This window comes from Ambystoma mexicanum, chromosome 3p, assembly GCF_040938575.1.
Source record: "Ambystoma mexicanum isolate Mex_15411 chromosome 3p, UKY_AmexF1_1, whole genome shotgun sequence".
Taxonomy (NCBI): Eukaryota; Metazoa; Chordata; class Amphibia; order Caudata; family Ambystomatidae; genus Ambystoma; species Ambystoma mexicanum.
The window spans coordinates 741,877,280-741,896,010 of NC_090925.1; the positions used below are offsets into that span (position 1 = coordinate 741,877,280).

Here is an 18,731-nt window from a genome sequence, read left to right on the forward strand (position 1 = left end):
CTTCCTCGAAGGTGCCGTCGACGAGGGTTCCGTCGACGCCGAGGTCGGTGTCTTCGACGCCGTTGTCGAAGGAACCTTCGACACACGGGTCTGTCGACTCGACGCCAGCTTCGACACTGGCGTCGACGCCGAGAAAAGTCACGGTTACAACACACCCAGTGACTATCCCCAGGTCCTCGACGTCGATGGCTTTGAGATTGTCGAGTAAAATTCCAATTCTGTCGAGGGCTTCGAGGCCTCCGCCTTTGTTTTCGACGCCACGTTCGAAGCCATCGACGTCGGCGTCGACGACATCAACGTTTTCAAGGCTGATAATGACAAGTTCGGCACCCTCTGCCTTGGAAATGGGATTTACTCCCTTTGAGTTCAGAACAATTGAGAACTATGTCCTCAATTTTGGAAGAGGGTGAATTGTCTGAACAGGAAGACACATTTGAGTTGCAGGGACCTGTAACCCCAATTAGAGAGGAATTTTCCTCTGAAGAACGCAGGTTAAAGGATCTTCATGATTCCTTACATGAGGCAAGTGGTTTAGACACTTCCCCTGAGGTGGAGTTTGCTAGGCCAGACCCGGGGGAGCATGCTGAAACCCCCTATAGAGCCTTAATGGCCAGGATTACAGAGTTCATGGGATGGTCTGCACCTTCACAATCTTTCCAACAAGATGACCTCACGGATATTCTTGACAAAGGCCCACAGGAGGATCCTGTGGTGCCTTTTCATAAAGCTCTTCAGAGGAAAGTCATGACAAACTGGGAAACCCCAGATATAGTACCAGCAGTAAATAAAAAACTGTCTACAAAGTACAGGGTATCTTCTACAGACCCGGAGTTTTTGTCTAAACACCCATCCCCAGAAAGTCTGGTGGTACAGGCAGCATCCTCTACCGATGTCAAGACGGCTTATCCTACCGTCCCACAGGACAGGGACGATAAAAAATATGATGCTATGGCAAAGAAAGTCTTTTCAGCATGTAGCATGGCGTTAAAATCTGTTAATGCTACTTGCACCCTTGCTAGGTTCAGCCATACACTTTGGGAGTGTGCTTCTACAGCGGCTGACTGCATCCCGGAGGGAGAAGAAAGGGTTGCGTTCCTGAATATTCTACAGGACGGTAAAGACGCTATGTGCGAATCCCTCCAGACGGGCATTGATTCGGCTGACAGTATCAGCAGAGCAATGGCGGCAAGTACATCAACCAGGAGATTTGCTTGGTTGAGAAAGTCTGGTTTTGCTCCAGATGTGCAAGCAAGGCTCTTGAACATGCCATTCGATGGCTCTTCTTTGTTCGGGAAAAAGGCGGATGACAGTTTAGAGAAACTGCAAACTTCAAAAGCAGCAGCAAAATCCCTAGGAGCTGCAATCCGTCAGACTCCTTTTCGTCCCACAGGAACCTCTGTGAGTGGCAAGTCCTTTCGCTTCTACTCCGCATTCGGAAGAGGTAGAGAACGACCGGCTCAAAGGGGACAAAGAAGATCTACCCGAGGTGGACGGGGTAGATATTCAAAAGCCGCAGCAACAGCAGGTGCCTCTTTACCATCGGCATCTGCATCAGCCGCCCCAAAACCACTCTGAGGACTTCTCTCACAGGACACCTGTAGGAGGCAGGTTGACTCAACATCTGGCGGTATGGCAGGCCATCACGTCAGATGCTTGGGCATTGGAAACAGTTGCCCAAGGTTACTGCCTGCCTTTCCTACGTATACCTCAGAGTCATCCACCGGGGATCAGCTCTCAGAAAGCTCCAGATCCGCTCCTCTTGCAGGAAATTTTGGACCTGCTAGAGAAAGGTGCCATAGAACCGGTACCTGTAGCGGAGAGGAACAAGGGCTGGTACTCCCCTTACTTTCTCATTCCAAAGAAAGACGGAGGACTGAGACTCATCTTGGACTTGCGAGAATTGAACAAATTCCTCAGAAAAGACAAATTCAAGATGGTCACTCTTTCTCAGATCCTCCAGGCCCTTCAGTTCCAGGACTGGTTGGTATCCCTGGACCTTCAGGACGCTTATTTCCATGTGCCTATCCATCTCAAACACAGGAAATACCTGAGGTTCGCAATTGGCAACTCTCACTATCAATTTCGAGTGCTGCCATTTGGGCTGACCTCCGCCCCGAGGGTCTTCACCAAGTTAATGCCGGTAGTGGCTGCAAGTCTAAGAGGGGAGGGGATTCACGTCTACCCCTACCTGGACGATTGGTTGATCAGGGCTATTTCTTCGGAACAAGCTCAGATCCAGCTAAATCACGTGTGCCACTCCCTTCACAGACTGGGCTTCTCCCTCAATTTAAAGAAGTCACAAATGATACCATCCCAGAGACTCCAGTTCATAGGAGCGATCCTGGACACTTCCCTGGGAAAAGCCTCGCCACCAGAGGTGAGGGCTCAAGATATTCTACAGATGGTTACCAAGTTCCAACATGCCCAACGTCTCCCAGCCTTCGACTTTTTGAGGTTGCTAGGCCTCATGGCATCCTGCATTTTCCTAGTGCCAGAGGCTCGCCTGAGAATGAGATCCCTCCAGTGGGCACTGAGGACTCAGTGGTCACAATTCTCAGGGAGAATGACAGATCTTCTTCAGGTTCCCAGCAGGGTGGCTCGAGACCTTCAGTGGTGGGCCTGTCAGGAGAACATTCTGAAAGGAGAACAGTTTTGGCAACCCTGGCCGGAGATAACAGTAGTCACGGATGCCTCACTCACGGCGTGGGGAGCCCACGCCAACGACTTGACCATCAGCGGTCGTTGGTCTCCATCAGAGTCCAGACTATATATCAACCTGTTAGAGCTGAGAGCCATCAGACTTGCGCTGAAGGCGTTCCTGCCAGCTGTACAAGGGAAGAACGTTCTGATAATGATGGACAACACCGTGGCCATGCATTACCTCAACAAAAGAGGAGGCGTAGCATCACAACCCCTGTGCAGAGAGGCGATGCAGCTCTGGTTTTGGGCAATCCAAGAAGGAATCTCTCTATCGGCAGTTCACCTTGCCAGAGAGAAGAACTTGACAGCGGACGCTCTGAGCAGGCAGAACACAGTCTCCCACGAGTGGGAGCTAGCTCAGGAAGTCCTTCAAGAGATCTTCGCCCTTTGGGGAACCCCTCAGGTAGATCTGTTCGCCACCAGCCTAAACAGGAAATGCGACCTGTTCTGCTCAAGGGAATTTCCCCCGAGAGGAGCTCTGGGAGACGCGTTCATAGTGGACTGGGAGTTTCCGCTTCTGTACGCGTTCCCACCGGTCCCTGTCATTCCTCAAATGATCAGGAGGCTGAGAAGATTCCGGAGAACCATGATCCTAATTGCCCCGGATTGGGCCAGGAGAACGTGGTACCCGGACCTTCTAGACTTGTCAATCTGCCCTCCAATTCGACTTCCACTCAGAGAGAACCTACTCTCACAGAAGAGAGGTCAGGTTCTCCATCCAGACATCAAAACCCTCAACCTTCACGCTTGGCTTCTGAAAGGCTGAGGTACAAGGATTGGGACCTCCCTGATGATGATATGGAGGTGTTGCTTTCGGCAAGGAGGCCAGCAACAAAGTCTTTATACCGCTGCTGTTGGAACAGATTTTGCAGCTGGTGTAGAGAACAGAATATCGACCCTTTTTCATGTGGTACACCAATGGTTTTGTCCTTCCTACTATATTTGGCAAATTCAGGCCTTCAAGTTGGCACCATTAAGGGCTATCTCGCAGCGCTATCCATCTTTAAGCGTACTGCGGAAGAACCATCCTATTTCAAATTACCCTTGGTAATACAGTTTCTAAAGGGGTTAACCAATGTTTATCCCCCAAGACCATTCCAAGTTCCCCTATGGGATTTAAACTTAGTACTAACTTTCCTGATGGGCACACCTTTCGAACCTCTCCATTCTTGTTCGTTAAGATTCCTTACCCTTAAAACTGTTTTATTAATAGCACTTACATCTGCTAGAAGGGTGAGCGAATTACAAGCTCTTTCTTGTAAACCCCCTCACACAATATTTCACAAAGACAAAGTTGTCCTGCAAGTGAAGCCTAATTTCCTCCCAAAGGTGGTTTCTGAATTCCATATCACTCAGACGATTACTATCCTCCTCCTCACCCGGGGAAAGAGGAAGAGAGGTTACACAGGCTAGACCCTAGGAGGGCTTTAAGTTTTTACATCAGTAGACTAGCCAGGGTAAGACAGGCAGACCAGCTGTTTGTAGGTTACGCAGGTCACAAGCTGGGGTTACCAATAACTAAGCAGACCATTTCCAGATGGATCATTCTAGCCATTCTGGAATGTTATAAACTGTCAGGGAAAGAGCCCCCTCAAAACCTTAGGGCTCATTCGACCAGAGGTATTGCAGCTTCATCGGCCCTCAAAAGAGGTGTGCCAGTTAAAGACATCCGTGCGGCCGCTACATGGTCGTCTGTCCATACCTTTGCACGATTTTACAACTTGGATTCCTCCTCCAGTCAAGAGACTAGGTTTGGAAGGGCTGTACTGCATTCTATTCATCAATAGAAGACAGCATGAAGTCAGTTCTCCCTCCTCCGATAATAGAATACTGCTATGGGAGCCTATCTAAGATGAGGAATACGTCGGAGGACACAATCCCTTCGAAGAACAAGTTACTTCTTACCTTGTAACGTTCTTTCGACGGGATGTTCCTCCAACGTATTCCTCATCGACCCTCCCATCCATCCCCGCAGTTCTACTTCCCTTGTTGTTGCAGCTTATGCTCCTTCAGGGTGATTAGTCTAGTCCAGAAAGAATTATTATGGGCTACAAAACGGAACTGAGCAACGGACGCTGCGCGCGGCCTTTATAGGCAGGATGAAGTCGACGTCGATACGGCGGCTGTCGAGGGACACCGACTCGGAGGACGTCGACGCGCAGCGCCCTCTAGAGAAAAAATTTTCCGAGGCCAGCAGAGCTGGAAGGAGATATCCAAGATGAGGAATACGTCGGAGGAACATCCCGTCGAAAGAAAGTTACAAGGTAAGAAGTAACTTGTTCTTTGATTTGCAAAGTAGATTGAGTGATATGCACTTGCTGCGTAACCCCATCCTTTCCCTCGGTCATTTTTCGGGACCCAGCTTGTCCTGAAAATTGGAGGGTCGTGCCCCCTATTGGCAAGCCACCACTTCACACCATACAGTAAAGGTGGAACCTAGCGGGTGGAACTTTAGAGCATAAAGCCAAATGTCCTCAAAGATCAGAACACAATTGGGTTTATAGTACCAGAATGTCAGAAGAGACAGCCATAGTTATGGAAAAGGGAAGATACATCTCAGTTCTAGCCCACAAGTGCAAAAATGGTGATAACCGACCTCTGGGGACGCCAGTGTGTGGGACCTTCATTTTGAGTTCTAATGCCAGGTTCGAGTAGTCCCAACATGGCAAAAAGCCAAGAAGGATTTGGGCTAATGCAAGTGAATGGCAAAACTCAGTAGAAGGGGACCTACAGAAACCTTCTACCATAGGGAAACCTGAATGTAATTACCTTGACTAACCCACCATCCCGGAACCCCCGGTAAGTACTCATGGTGGTGGTTCCTGAAAATATGGCTCAGGAAAGGCAAAGCAATTCAGTACACAATCTTCTTTTGCATGTCCGTTCAAAGTATCCTGTCTCCCAAGGACTTGAACCTCGGACCAACGCTGACATTGAAAGCCCCAAACAACAGCATGTCTTGCTTGTAGTGGGGCCCACCAGCCAGGCCTGAAACTGCTACGATGAGTTCAGGAGGATGGAAGATCCTGACCAAGAAGGTTCCGGCAGTTCGAAGGACAAACGGATGCAGCCAACTATCAGTAAAAGATTTTATGAAGGAAAATATAATGGAGGCAACCGAGTGTTGAGGAGGATTTCTAGAATCTGGACTGGTGGACAGATTTTCGGAGGCCACTCTAGTTATGGTGAACCGGAAGCTCTGGGAATTTAGCCAAACCCATGTCAAGGTAGTGTGGAGTGCAGCAGTCAACGTTTAGTCTCAGGGGAGTGTGAGCATGGTCTGGGGACCTCAATGAGTCCATGCACAATAATTCAGCTTAGACAGTATGTTGTAAATTATTTAGGCCTTTAGAACACACTGAAAAAAGAAACTAGCAGGTAGTAATATCACACAAAAATCTATAATACGAATATAGACCATCACCAGTAGGTTCACTTGATACACATCATCAAATAACTTAACCAGTAATGTAGGTAAGTAATGCAGATGTAGTAAAATGATGGGATCCAGCTGCAAGTATACTATCCCTTTCTTTAGAAGTCCAGCTTTAAGATGTATGGGGGTTTAGTGACTAAAATCCACAGGTTCCAATACAGGTTTCTCTCAGGTATGAGTTCTCAAAAAGGATGCAATGGGCTGATGATGATTAGTTTCAAACTAATTAAAAGTTAAACAACAATTTACCAGAGATGGGTAAATTCTTTCTTTCAGACGCAAGGCTAATCCAGGTTCAAGAAACAAAGGTGAGTACGCGGGAGATAGGAGACAAAAGGATTTGTTCCCAATTTTATCCTATGGAGGGCAGCGAGGTAAAGGCACGGGTATGCTTACTTATCCCCTGACTCAGATTTTCCCAGGGTTCGTGCTGGGCCTCTGGAGGAAGCTGTCTTCCATCCTTTGTTCCAGTGAGAGGTGCCTAGGTGTTGCTGGTTCGAGGATTCTGCTGGTTGGGTGCAACAGCAAGAGGCAATCCCTGTCGAGCAAGAAATGGAGGTTCCGACGGTGCAGATCTCTTACGGACACTTCACTAAATGGAGGAAGGAGAGTTCCAGTGATAAGTTTGCCGGTGATGACAGGCGTCCTCTCAGTCGCAATAACAGAAGCTGCTCCAGGACAAGTTCCCTTGACGAAGGGGACTTGTAGCACAAGCCAACGACCACCAAAGTTTCAGGCTTCAACTCTAAAGGGCAACAGTTCTGTTGAGTTAGTCCATGAGGGAGCTGGTTCATCCACTGTGCAGTCCAGGAACACTTCTGAAGGCTCTTGAGGGGCTGGATCCTCGAGAAGGCGTCATCTAGTTGGTCCCACTAGTCCAAGGGCTGAAGCACTGATGAGTCTTCGGAGATCAGGCAGAGGAGCAGGGCTTCACCAGGCTAGTCACTGGAGAGGTTGCTGGGCCACTGGCGAAGTCGTCCTTGGTTCATCAACAAGCTGCTTTTCTTCAAAGGATTCTTGGCTCCAACGTAGATCTGAAAAAATGGCTAAAGGAGTAGTCCTCTTATCCAGAATCCGAGCTGGAAACCAGTCCAAGCCCACCAATGGTAAGGATCTGCATCATTCAAACAGCCAGTAGTTGTCCAATCGGGGACAACTACTGGCTCATTGGGCATCATCAGTTAGGAGTAGCTTGGGTCTCCATGTCCAGCAGGCCTGGGACCGATGTCTGGGCATACCTGCCCCACTCGGGGTGACAAAAGCAAAACCCAAAGGTTGAGGCCGAAACATATCTGGGGATGCTTGTGGTTTTGTGCAGAAAGGATGTGACCTAGCAATTCGAGCTGGACCAGCCCTCTTTGGCTGGGACCAAGCCTAATTTGCATATGGTCTTTTCCCTTCTAATTTGGCTTGGCAGGCTAAAAGACGATGGTGTGAAGGGTTGCCTAGAGCTGTGTCTGTTGTTAAGATTAATTCTAAACCTTCCAGCCATCACCTTTTGGTTTTGTTAAGAGCCCCATGGCATACCCCTAGGACCATATACATGTGGGTGGCAGTGGGACTAAATCCGATGTAGAACTGCTCCAAATCGAATTCTGCCCTTATGGTCTGGTCAATCTGGGCCCTAGAAACAATGCCTGAGAAAAATATCTTAAAAATGTAATCCTACGCTCCTGATTTTATAAACTGGCAAAATCCTGCTGGGCACTCCACACGCTCCAATTCACACTGCATAACCTGAGACGACCACATTGTTGCTCCCTCCCCTTGACTCTGCGGGCAGAGAAGATTTATTTACTTAGAGTGGTCTGGGTTCCATGGATAAGCCCTTGCTAGACTCTTTGCTGATTACCTCTTGTCAGACACCCCTTCTCTCCTGCAAAGGGCTGGCAGTAGGTACAGTAGAGACTGTGACCTGAAACTTCCCAAGACATCTTGTGAAGCAGTCCAAGTCTACTGAAAAATTGTAAAAATCCACAAATATTTTTCATTCTTCTGCAGAGCTGAACATTCCCTAGTTAGAGAGGCAATCTGCTGGAAGTGCCCAAACATTTTAAAATATGTAGGTGATTTCTAAAATCTACAGAGAATTTTGCAAGTCTGTGCTCATAAAATCTGCATTTTCAGTGGAAAAATCTGCTCCCCACTTTACATTTCTTGAACTGTCTGTCATCTGCATCGCTTTTGGCACAGTTGCTGCAATCTCAGCTACTGGAGTAGTTGCACTAAGCCTATGAATTTGGTTCTTCTTTTTTGCCTCGGAGTCATCGCCCAGGATCCTTGTGTCATCCTACTAAGCTGGGGGTGTCGCCCTCACACCGTGCACTTCCCCTGGTGGACTTTGTCAGCTCTTATTTCCCTCCAGTGGGAGCCTTCTTTCCCTCTGGTGGGGGAGCCTTTCCTATTCTGTTACATTAAATTGCATTGGCCCCTAGGGCAGCATTCGGTGCAAACTAGGTGCAAGTGCTGACTCTGCATAATATTTGACAGCTCTGCCTTTTCATAGCCTGAGCACTTTAGTATTCACTTTCTGCTGTTGACAAGGAATGGGGATTTCTTCAGTTCCCAAACTCCTAACCCCAGTTTTAGGGACTTGCGGTTGAACTGACCATTTTCAGAGCGCTGTGGAAGTCACCACCCCAACAACTGCATATTCCTAAACAACTACTCACCTGTAACATTGCATTTTCTTTTATTGTAAAGCCAATACAAAACGTATATTTTTAGACAACATATAATGTTTTGCCATTCCCTTATTGTGTTATTCTATTTTACCCTGTACCCTTTTGCCACTATGCTCCCTCCTTGAGACTGTAGCCTTGACTGCTCTAAAATGTTTACTCCCTGTAGCGACACAGCAAACGGATGGAAGCCCAGCAATGTGTGTGCTACTGCAGAGATTAGACGGGCCCCTGAACCCCATAACAAGCCAACATTTTTGAATTACTAGCCCAGCCTGTGCTCAGGCATAAGCAGTTTGTCAGACCTAACTGTCTTTGTGCAAATGCTAGTCATTCCATGTAGACATGGCATTCACAGTAAGGCGATAACAGACCAGTATTCCAAAGTGTTTGGGAGAAGCATTCAAGTCCACAAGAGGATAGCATTCAACACCGGTAGAATAGCTCACGGGCAACGCGCTCGCCTTTGAAGCAAGATGTTGCGGAGCAACACAGGTTTGATCCCTGGGTCCACGCTTAGAAACCTCTGGGTATTGAGCGTGTTATAAATTACCAATTACAACAAACGCAAGACTTAATTTCTCCTCCACCCCCCTTTTGTCAGGTGGAAGAGCTACGGCTGAGAATACGTGACCTTGAGGAGAAGGAGAAGCGAGAAAGCAAGAAAATGGCAGATGAGGATGCGCTCCGTAAAATCAAGGTTGCCGAGGAGCAAATTGACCATTTGCAAAAGAAGCTAGGAGCCACCAAACAGGTAGGTGAGGCTTAAGGGAATTAGAGGGGCCTGTGAGTGCAAGAAGGGCCTGCTGCTGATACATCGGTTCGTTTGAAACAGGAAACAAGGGGGGGTTTCAGAATTGAATGAGGCCATTTATGCAGGTGGTAGGAGGGAGAAGGTGGTTTCAGAAGCCAGGTAGAAGTAATGGTACAGGGGCAGGGGGTGTTATGTAGGCGATGTGTGCGCACCTCAATTCAAAGAGTGTGCAACCAGGGTTCATAGCACTGTCTTAGATCATCGAAGGTGCACTGTTTCAGTGAATTACCAAGCATAGTTTGATATCGTATAGACTAAATGATAGGGAGATATTTTTGATTTTTTCACATTTCTTAGATTAAATATCCACATTGGATTAAAGAATCCAGAATAAAGCAGGACATTGAGGTGATCCTGGAGGGGCCAGTTCAAAGAGGAGACATTTGGTTTAACATTGAATAACCCATCTTACATCAATGGTGGCATTCAGATGTACAAGCTAGGACCCCTTTGGTACTGTTTAACTGACTTTGTCATACTTGTTGTGTGACTAAGGGAAGTCAGGGGGGAGGATACCCAATTCAAAACCTCTTCTACCAGAAATCCCCTCTGCTAATCCACCCTATTAACCTCTTTTGGAGACAGGGTGGGTGTACAAACTAGCCACAGGCTTATCAGCAACCCACAAGTGGGCCAGTATTTCCTCATTTTAAAATAGATGCATGCTTTTCCATGAGTGGAGGGTGGATCTTTACCATACAGAGACATCTTGATCTCTTTCTGACAGTTTGATATTGTCCTCCCTCACAGTCCTAGCTAACTAAGATTGTGGCTGCTGGGTTGGGGACAAGAGGCAGGTCCTGGCCTTAGGCTGGAGCTCCTATCAGCAACCAGATGCCTACAACACACACACATTAGTGCTCACAAACCAATGTGTACAGCTCTAGTAAAGGAAGTATGTGGTCCAGGGATCCATGTCTAAGAGAAAGCAATATTCTTTGTATGATTACTCTTTAATAATATTCAAATGTACTGCCACCCCCCCCCCACAAGCCCCCTCCACACACAGTTTAGCATTGGGCTAATACGCTCCATACTTGTGAACACCAGGGCAAAGGTCCATTCATACCCTGTGGAAGGAATGGCCCTTGCAATCAGTGCCACAGAAACATTGAAATAATATTGAGCACCACCAAAGGTGGGCGATTCCCTATGTTGGGTGTACCATATTCTCCTTTCACATCCTTACATGTTCAACTCTTTATCTCCTTGTTTTCCCTTGCTTCTTCTCGCTCCCCTTTCCCCCTTGTGCACATCACTTCTTCCCAGGAGGAGGAGGCCTTACTCTCTGAGATGGATGTTACCGGCCAGGCATTTGAGGACATGCAAGAGCAGAATATGCGGCTGATGCAGCAGTTGCGGGAGAAGGACGATGCCAACTTCAAGCTAATGTCTGAACGTATCAAATCAAACCAAATCCACAAGCTCCTGCGCGAGGAAAAGGACGAGCTGGCTGACCAGGTTCTAGCACTCAAGTCACAGGTATGTGTAGAAAGGAGCATTTTATTTGGTTCCATTTTATTGATTGTTTTTTTCATAGTTCTAAAACATGTGGAGGTATTAGTGAGAGGTAAGACAGTATATGAATACTATAGTATGCTATAATATATATACAGCAAAAGAGTTCAGCTAGATAACCAGAATGGCTTTACATTTTTTCTGAAATAATGTATTTAGACCTAGTAGCAGGTTTTTTCCATGTATCTTCAAGTACAGCTAGGTATCACCTGCTCTTCTGTTCATAGGAGTCCTTTCAAATGGAGGCAGTGTTAGGGAGAATTCTCAGAAATGTGCGAATTCCCTCCACCTTGGAGACCCCCCAGCAACTGAAGTGTATTTGAGTGTTACTGTTATATTGCTCCCTTCTGAAGAAGGCTTATTCTAACTGACTGATACATTAATAATTGTTTATTCAAGAAACCTTGTGTGTACGTGTTTATTTGAATACTTGTAACTGTAAATCCCTGTGTAACTCCACTACAGCTCACATTGAACCCTCTCGACATAATCCTGGCTACTCAACACTCTACCAAAACTGAGTAGTACAAGCTTATACCAAAGGTTGGGTTTCCTATACCTGTAGTCAGTTGTTTGTAGTGTTCCCAGAGGGTACTGCATACAAACTTTGCCTAACAAAGGGCCACAAGATGAGAGCCTCGTGAGGGGCAAAGCTTTAGCAACTATGCAAGGTAACCAAGACAGGTCTCAACTGAGAGCAAGTAAGGCTACACAACAAGAGGTAAGTTCTCTTAGACTTTATAGTACCTCTGGTTAGAAGAAATGGGCCCAGCTGGCTTTTATTCCTGTACAGCTCTGCAGATCCTGTTGTTCCTGAGCCTCAGTCGTGGGGACAAGAGGGAGGATGTCTGTGGACTTCTGCTCTGCCATGCGACATTCAGCGGCAGCAAAGGACGAACTTCAATTCCGCAGTCCTCTGTGTTTCGGCTCCTCGCGTCTGAAAGCAAATAGCAACACTGCCGTTGTTCGATACCACTTCAGGCCTTATTTGCTTCTGGGGTCCAGCACTCTGTTGAGGTGGCTCAGGCTTGGTCACCCCTGCATCAGGGAAGTCCGGAGGATCTTCCTAGCGCTCGGGTCCGACTTAAAAGCAACGCACACAATCTGGTGTTCCTCTCCTTAGCTCTTCGGTTCCAGCAGCAACTGCAGTGGAAATAAAACCAGCTTCAAGATGATGTCCAGATTGGCTTACTTTGGAGTGGATTGGTCCCACCAACTCAATGGGAGAAATCGTCCTTGCAGGGCTTCTCCGTCGAGATGAACTTAGTGATTCGGACCTGCAGCAGGGCTTCACCGGGCAAACCAACAGGCCAGGAGTTGCAGCAGCCGTCCTCTTCATGCTCGTCTTTGGTTCTTTCGTTCCAGTGGTCGACTCTGCCTTCCAAGCCAAGAGACTGGCCTTTTTATCCAGTTTCCTCCCATTCATTCCAGCCTAGCTGCCACTCACCCAGCAGGATGTCTGTCCTTTCCGGACAGTCAGCCAGCCAATCACGCCACAGTGCATTTGGGCCTCCTAGGAGACTAAGCACAGGGAGTTTCGGGCACCTCCCTCACTTCCTGCACACCCCAGGCACTCGGCGCCAGAGGCGGTTTTCAGTCCTGAGCCCGCCAAAGGCGAATGAACAAAGGAACCAAACATGGTTTGGCGCGCAGAGCAAAACTCTAGAAGGACCTTTCCACAAAGAAACAGAGAAAAAAGAAGACTGGGTATGTTTAAAGAAAGGGGGCTCAGACGCCATCTTGAAAAACATGTCTCCCACGATTTAACGCTACCAGTTTTCGTGGTTGGGGAAAAATCATGGTAGTTCGTTGTAAAACCACTGCCACCAGCCATTTCGATAAGAAAGGGTAGCATTTGACTGCTACATGAGTATCTAGACACAGGGGATACTAAGTAACCCCTCCAGCACTCTATGGTAAGATAGGTTGTGCCTGGGTCTAGGAATTTAAAAAGACTAGTAAAGTCAATTTCACTTTACTTACTCTGGGAAACAGTAGTTTATCCCAGAGAAGGTATTTAAACCTTGGTAAAGCCTGAAAATGTTTCCCTGTGCCAAGAAAACACAAGAGTAAAGCACACAGAATTGAAAGTTCAAAGTTTTAGCAAAAGAGCTGGAGGGCTCTAAGTTGGGAGGAATTGGCACATTTTTGAGAATTCTTCCTAACAGAAAATCTCGACGTTCTGAAGAGGAAATTCGTCAAGAAGATCCCTTTCCTCCCCTGGACTCCTCTGGTTCGTCATCATGGACCAGGGAGAAGTTTGAGGGGTGCATGAACAGACTGGAGACGTTTGTTGATTTTTCAGAGAGGTTTGCTCCCAAGAGGCCTTGTGAAGTTTCAGAGGACCTTTGAGGATCCTCAAAAACGGAATGTTTTTGACCTTACAGATGACGAGGTGCCTATCTATACCTACATACAGGATGATGATCCTGCTGATCCCATGGACAATTGGGAAGACAGCCATCCAGTTGATAATCAACCTTGGGCGTCCCCTACTCCTACCCCGGACCCTAACGCTCTGTGTATGGATTCCCCTCCTACCACTCCAGTCCGGCAATCCTCATCTGTGGGTGATCAAATGGTGTTCAACTCCATCTTAAAGAAGGCGGCTGAACATTTTCAAATCGCCACCCAGGAGGCTGTGCAGGATTCGGATTTTGTAGACCACCTACTGAAGGAAAGGCCTCCTGCCAGTCAGGCCATTCCCTTACTGAACTCTATTAAGAGACGTCTGGCGCCTTCATTGTTAACTCCAGACCAGAGTGGTTAATCCCAAGGTAGAGAAGTTGTTTCGCCCTCCTCCTACTTACCCCCTTTACATTAAAGGGCATGCCACTCCAGATTCCCTGTTAGTTAAGACTACGAGAAAGAGGGCAGGTCCCCCGCTGTCTACAGGGGATGCACCAACTGATAAAGAAGGCAAAAAGTTGTATGTACTGTGAAAAAGGGTCACAACTGCTGCTGCATTCTCCACCCGTATAGCCAACAACACCACTCTGTTGGCTGGCTACTCAAATGTACAGTGGAATTTGTTGAAAGAGGGCCGGCCTTCAAGAGGTCCCCGAACCAATGCAGGCTAAACTGCTCGCGATTGTATCGGAAGGCAAGCAAATCAACCACAACATCTTGAAGAACACTTTTGACGCTGCAGGAAGGACCTTGGCACAGGGTACACTACTAAAACGTCTTGTCTGGTTGAGGAACTCTGGTTTTAAGCCTGAAACCCAAGCGCCTTAATAAACAAGCCGGTTGAGGAGACCAACTTGTTTGGCAAGGCCGTGGACGAAGCGCTTGAGACAGCTAAGGAGCATGAGATTCTCAAAACCTTAAACCAGATTACCCAAAGGCCTTCACAACAGAGGGGGGGGCGGTTCTCGTTCCTTTCGTAGGCAATCCTGATCCCCTCAAAACCAGTATAGTTCAGGAAACCACTGGTCTTCAGGACAAGGATCCAACTCCAACACCCACCACCACGTACCCACCTCGAGGACAACGTTGTGGAAAGGGTAGAGGCCGGCATTCCACTCCCAGAGGCTCCCCGGCCTCAGGTCAGAAATGACCCTCAGATCCAGGTAACCTCCCATGCCTCCCCAGTCGGGGGTAGTCTAATATCATTGCTTCATGCATGGGAGGGGATAACAGATCAGTGGGTGCTCAAGACCGTTGCCCACGGGTACTACATAGAATTTTGCCGACCACCTCAAATCAGACCGCCAAAATCAAGACGCCTGACGCCGGCACACCTACCCATCCTGCTGCAAGAGGTCAAGATCCTGCAGGAAAAGGGTGCCATAGAAGTCGTCCCTCTTCTACAGGTAAACAAGGGTATTTATTCTGTGTACTTCCTTATACCCAAAAAGGATCGCACCATGCACCCTGTGCTAGACTTGGGCCCAGCGAACAAATTTGTCAAACCTCAAAAGTTTTGTATGGTCACGTTGCAGGAGATAATCCCTCTGCTGAAATAGGGGGATTACATGGCAACACTGGATATGAAAGATGCATACTTTCATATTTCAATGTTGCCGGCACATAGAAAATACCTAAGGCTCATGATAGAGGACAAGCACTATCAGTTCGAAGTACTCCCCTTCGACATTGCCTCAGCGCCAAAGGTGTTTACGAAGGTACTGGCAGTGGCATGCTGTTTCAGATCCCTCAATATGTAGCCGGTCGAGAAGCGACAGTACGCAAAGCCATGCGACTGTTAGGAAGGATGGCGCCATGCATTTACTTAGTTCCTCACGCGCGTCGGCTCATGCGTCCTATGCAAGAGTGGCTCAACAGCCAGTGATGTCAGACCAGCGGACAATGGGAAGATCTGGTGGTTATCTCGCCAGCCCTCGTTCTCTCTCTGCAGTGGTGGTGGAGCAGAAACCTCTTGAAGGGGAAAACCCCCGCAGGAGAAGCCACTCTCACTCAGTGGGAGGCTCACCTGCTTCAGCAGATGGCGCACGGCGTGTGGTCCCCAGAAGTAGCATCCAACCACATAAATCTGTTGGAGCTGTTAGCTGTATTCAAGGCATTGAAAGCCTTTCAAACACATTTACAGGGGAAGACAGTCCTGATTCTCACAGACAGCACCACGGCCATGTATTACTTGAACAAGCAAGGGGGCAGACACTCTCCAGGGCTATCCAAGCTGTCACAGAACATTTGGAAATGGGCTCTCAAACACAGGATGTTCCTATTGTCTCAACACGTTCCAGGGGAATTCAATCTTCTAGCGGACGTGCACAGCAGAGACCTCCCACTGCCCCTAGAGTACGAATGGCGACTACACGAAGACATAGTCTCCAACGTTTTCACACAATGGGGTTTCTCAGAGATCAACTTGTTTGCAACTCTGGAGAACGCCCAATGCCAAGATTACGCCTCCAGGTACCCCCAGAACCGATCCAAGGCGAACGGTCTCTAGATAACATGGTCAGGGAAATTTGTTTCTCCAGCATGGGGTCTGGCATGGATTCACATGCTCATGAATATTCCCCGTCGTCAGGCTGGGAATCCTCGGTAAAGAAAAAACCAGTATCAGTTTCGTTTCTGATCTGTCTTTCGTAGTAGTAACCAATCACTGGTCTCTGCGTCATACTGACCACAGCCAATGACTGCCCTCTACCTAAGCACCGCCTCTGGCAGCCATCTTCAGATTTTTACCGCACGTTCATGTGTTGGGATCCTCGTGCTATTGCTCTCGAGCGTTAGTGCTATTTTTTCATGTTTTTTGCTCAAAAACTTCGTTTTTTCGGTCAAAAGAGCCTCAAGCTCCACCGACTCTCCATCCGATCAACGGGGACCCGTGTCGGATTCGTCTGCGCCCCTCAAGGGTGAAGATTTCGTCAAGCTACGCTTTGGAGGACTCCAGAAGCTTCTCAGGCCCGGACATGGCCCAGGAGAAGGGAAGCTCGACGCCCGGAAAGCTGTTCAGGGTCTGCCCTGGATGCCAGCTGCAGAACGTCTTTAAGGAGGACGAACACTCCTTTTGTCTCTACTGCTTACATGAGGACAAGACGCATGTGGAGAAGGACTGTGCGTTTTGCGGCAATATGTCGGAGCGGACCATGAAGGACCGCCATCAACGTCTCGCCAACTGGCTGGAAGGGAAGAGCCCGTCAGGCGAGAAGAAGAGGAAGAAATCCGAGCGGTCTTCTAAGACCTTTGAGGACGCCCCGGCGACGGGGGTCCAACACAAGGCCAAGCACCGCGAGTCCGCTGGCACCGGGAGCGCCGAACGGTCGGGCTCTACGGGCGCCAGGCAGGGCGCACCCTCCCCAGCACCATCAACCACGAGCCAACGCTCTGGGTCGGGTAAGAGGAAGGGCGAGCACCCGGCAAAGCTCCTGGAGAGGCCCCGGTCGAGCTTGAAGGCCCCATCGGAGGGGGAGCGAGGCAGTGTCCCCCCCCCCTCAAGGATAAGGCGGTGAGCGCACCTAAGGTGGTGAAGGCCTTAATCCATCTGGCCAAGCCCTCTATCGATACTGTCGCGGCGACCCTGGCTCAGCCTGTGGAGGCTACACCAGTGGTGGCGACCTCGGGGCTCAGAGTCTCCCTGCCACCTCGGAGGGAGTCCTCTTTTGTGCCCATCGATAGGACCCCTGTGAAATCCCCGGCGGGGAAGAAAAAGGGGGGGGCAGGGCGTCGTCGTAGATTCGGCTTCAACCTCGGAGGAAGAGCTGATCGAGGTCTTAAGCCACGGCCTTGGCGTGGAAGAAGACCGGCCCGTCGGGATGGATCCCGATGCAGGTGACGACGACATCGTCGAGGGTGCCGACGGGGCCCCTGATCGCCCGTCGGATTCCCCTCTGCCAGCGCCGCAAGACAACTCGGCGGCCATTTTGTTGGCTATACAGTCCTTATGCTCAGAGATAAGGACGAGACTACCGTTGCCGACGGAGGAACCTCTCCCGTCGGGGGTTCCTGAACCGGGACCTTCTGGCGTTCCCCCGCCCAAGAAAAGAAGGATTCACCCTCCACCTCCTTTTCAGCCGTCGCGCACCGTCCAGCCCTCCTCCCCGTCCACCCGAGGGGATGATACGGGGACTGACACGGCAGCGACGGGTACGGACGACGAGGTATACGACGAGGATCTACCGTCGTCACCTCCCACCAGGGCTTCTCCGCCCGACGAGATTGGTTCGTTCCACTCCATGATCGCCAGGGCATCCGAGCTTTTCCAACTCTGCCCTGAGGAGAAGAAAAAGGAAGGATTCCTTTATCAACGGCGCGAGGCCAAGAGGAAGACTGTCCTCGCGGTGCCTCTACTGGACGACATTTGGGATGAGGGCCTCGCCCTCCTCAAGAACCCTTCCACTACGCCAGCTAGAAGAGACCGGTACGAGAAGAAGTACCGGGTCCCGGACGCGGCCCCCCTGTGCCTCTGGTCACAGCCTACCCCGGACTCCGTCGTCTCCGCGGCGGCCAGGAAGAAAGCGGGGGGGGGGTGCGGCCTCCACATCGACTTCCCCACCGGACGGCGAGGGAAAGAAATTGGACACTATGGGACGCAGGGTCATCTCGTCTGCAGCGACGACGATTAAAGCGGCCAATGCCTTGGCTATCGTGGCCCGCTACGACAGGGAGCTATGGTACAAACTGGCTCCCCTGCTGGACTTCCTACCGGACGACAAGAGGGCGGATGCCCTGGAGATCCTACAGGAAGATGAGGTGGCGTCGGACCACGCCATCACTATTGCGACGGACATCGCCGACACTGGGTTTCGCCAGTTGGGCAACGGCGTGTGCATTAGGCGGCGTGGATGGCTCAATGCTACGGACTTCCGTCAAGACATACAGACCAGAGTCCTGGACATTCCGTTCGATGGGAAAACAGTGGACGATTCCCTTCAGGCCATTAAAGCGGACACTGAGAGGGCCCGGGCCCTTGGGGTTCTGCAGCAATGACGGACGCCCTTTCGGAGCAGCGGAGGCAAGGGCGCCTCCAAAGGTTCCGGCGGCGGTTTCTCCACCTACCGTCAAGCGGCCCGCTCGTCGTCTCAGGAGGCCTACAGAGGACGAGGCAAGTCTGGCGGACCCCGCCGTCATCGCCAAGGAGGTCAAGGCGGCAAAGCCTCGTCAAAACAGG

At 49.6% G+C, this 18,731-nt stretch overlaps 1 protein-coding gene across 2 annotated transcripts in view; it reads left to right on the forward strand.

The window, feature by feature from the left end:
* RNF40 (ring finger protein 40) overlaps positions 1-18,731 on the forward strand; it is a 1,006,396-nt gene that overhangs the window by 818,076 nt on the left and 169,589 nt on the right. Inside the window, exons 15-16 of one of the 2 annotated variants that reach the window (XM_069651635.1) lie at positions 9,422-9,571; positions 10,901-11,113. In XM_069651635.1, coding sequence (XP_069507736.1) covers positions 9,422-9,571; positions 10,901-11,113 — 363 coding nt within the window. The remainder of the gene's footprint in view (positions 1-9,421; positions 9,572-10,900; positions 11,114-18,731) is intronic. The other variant, XM_069651636.1, reaches the window with a different exon arrangement.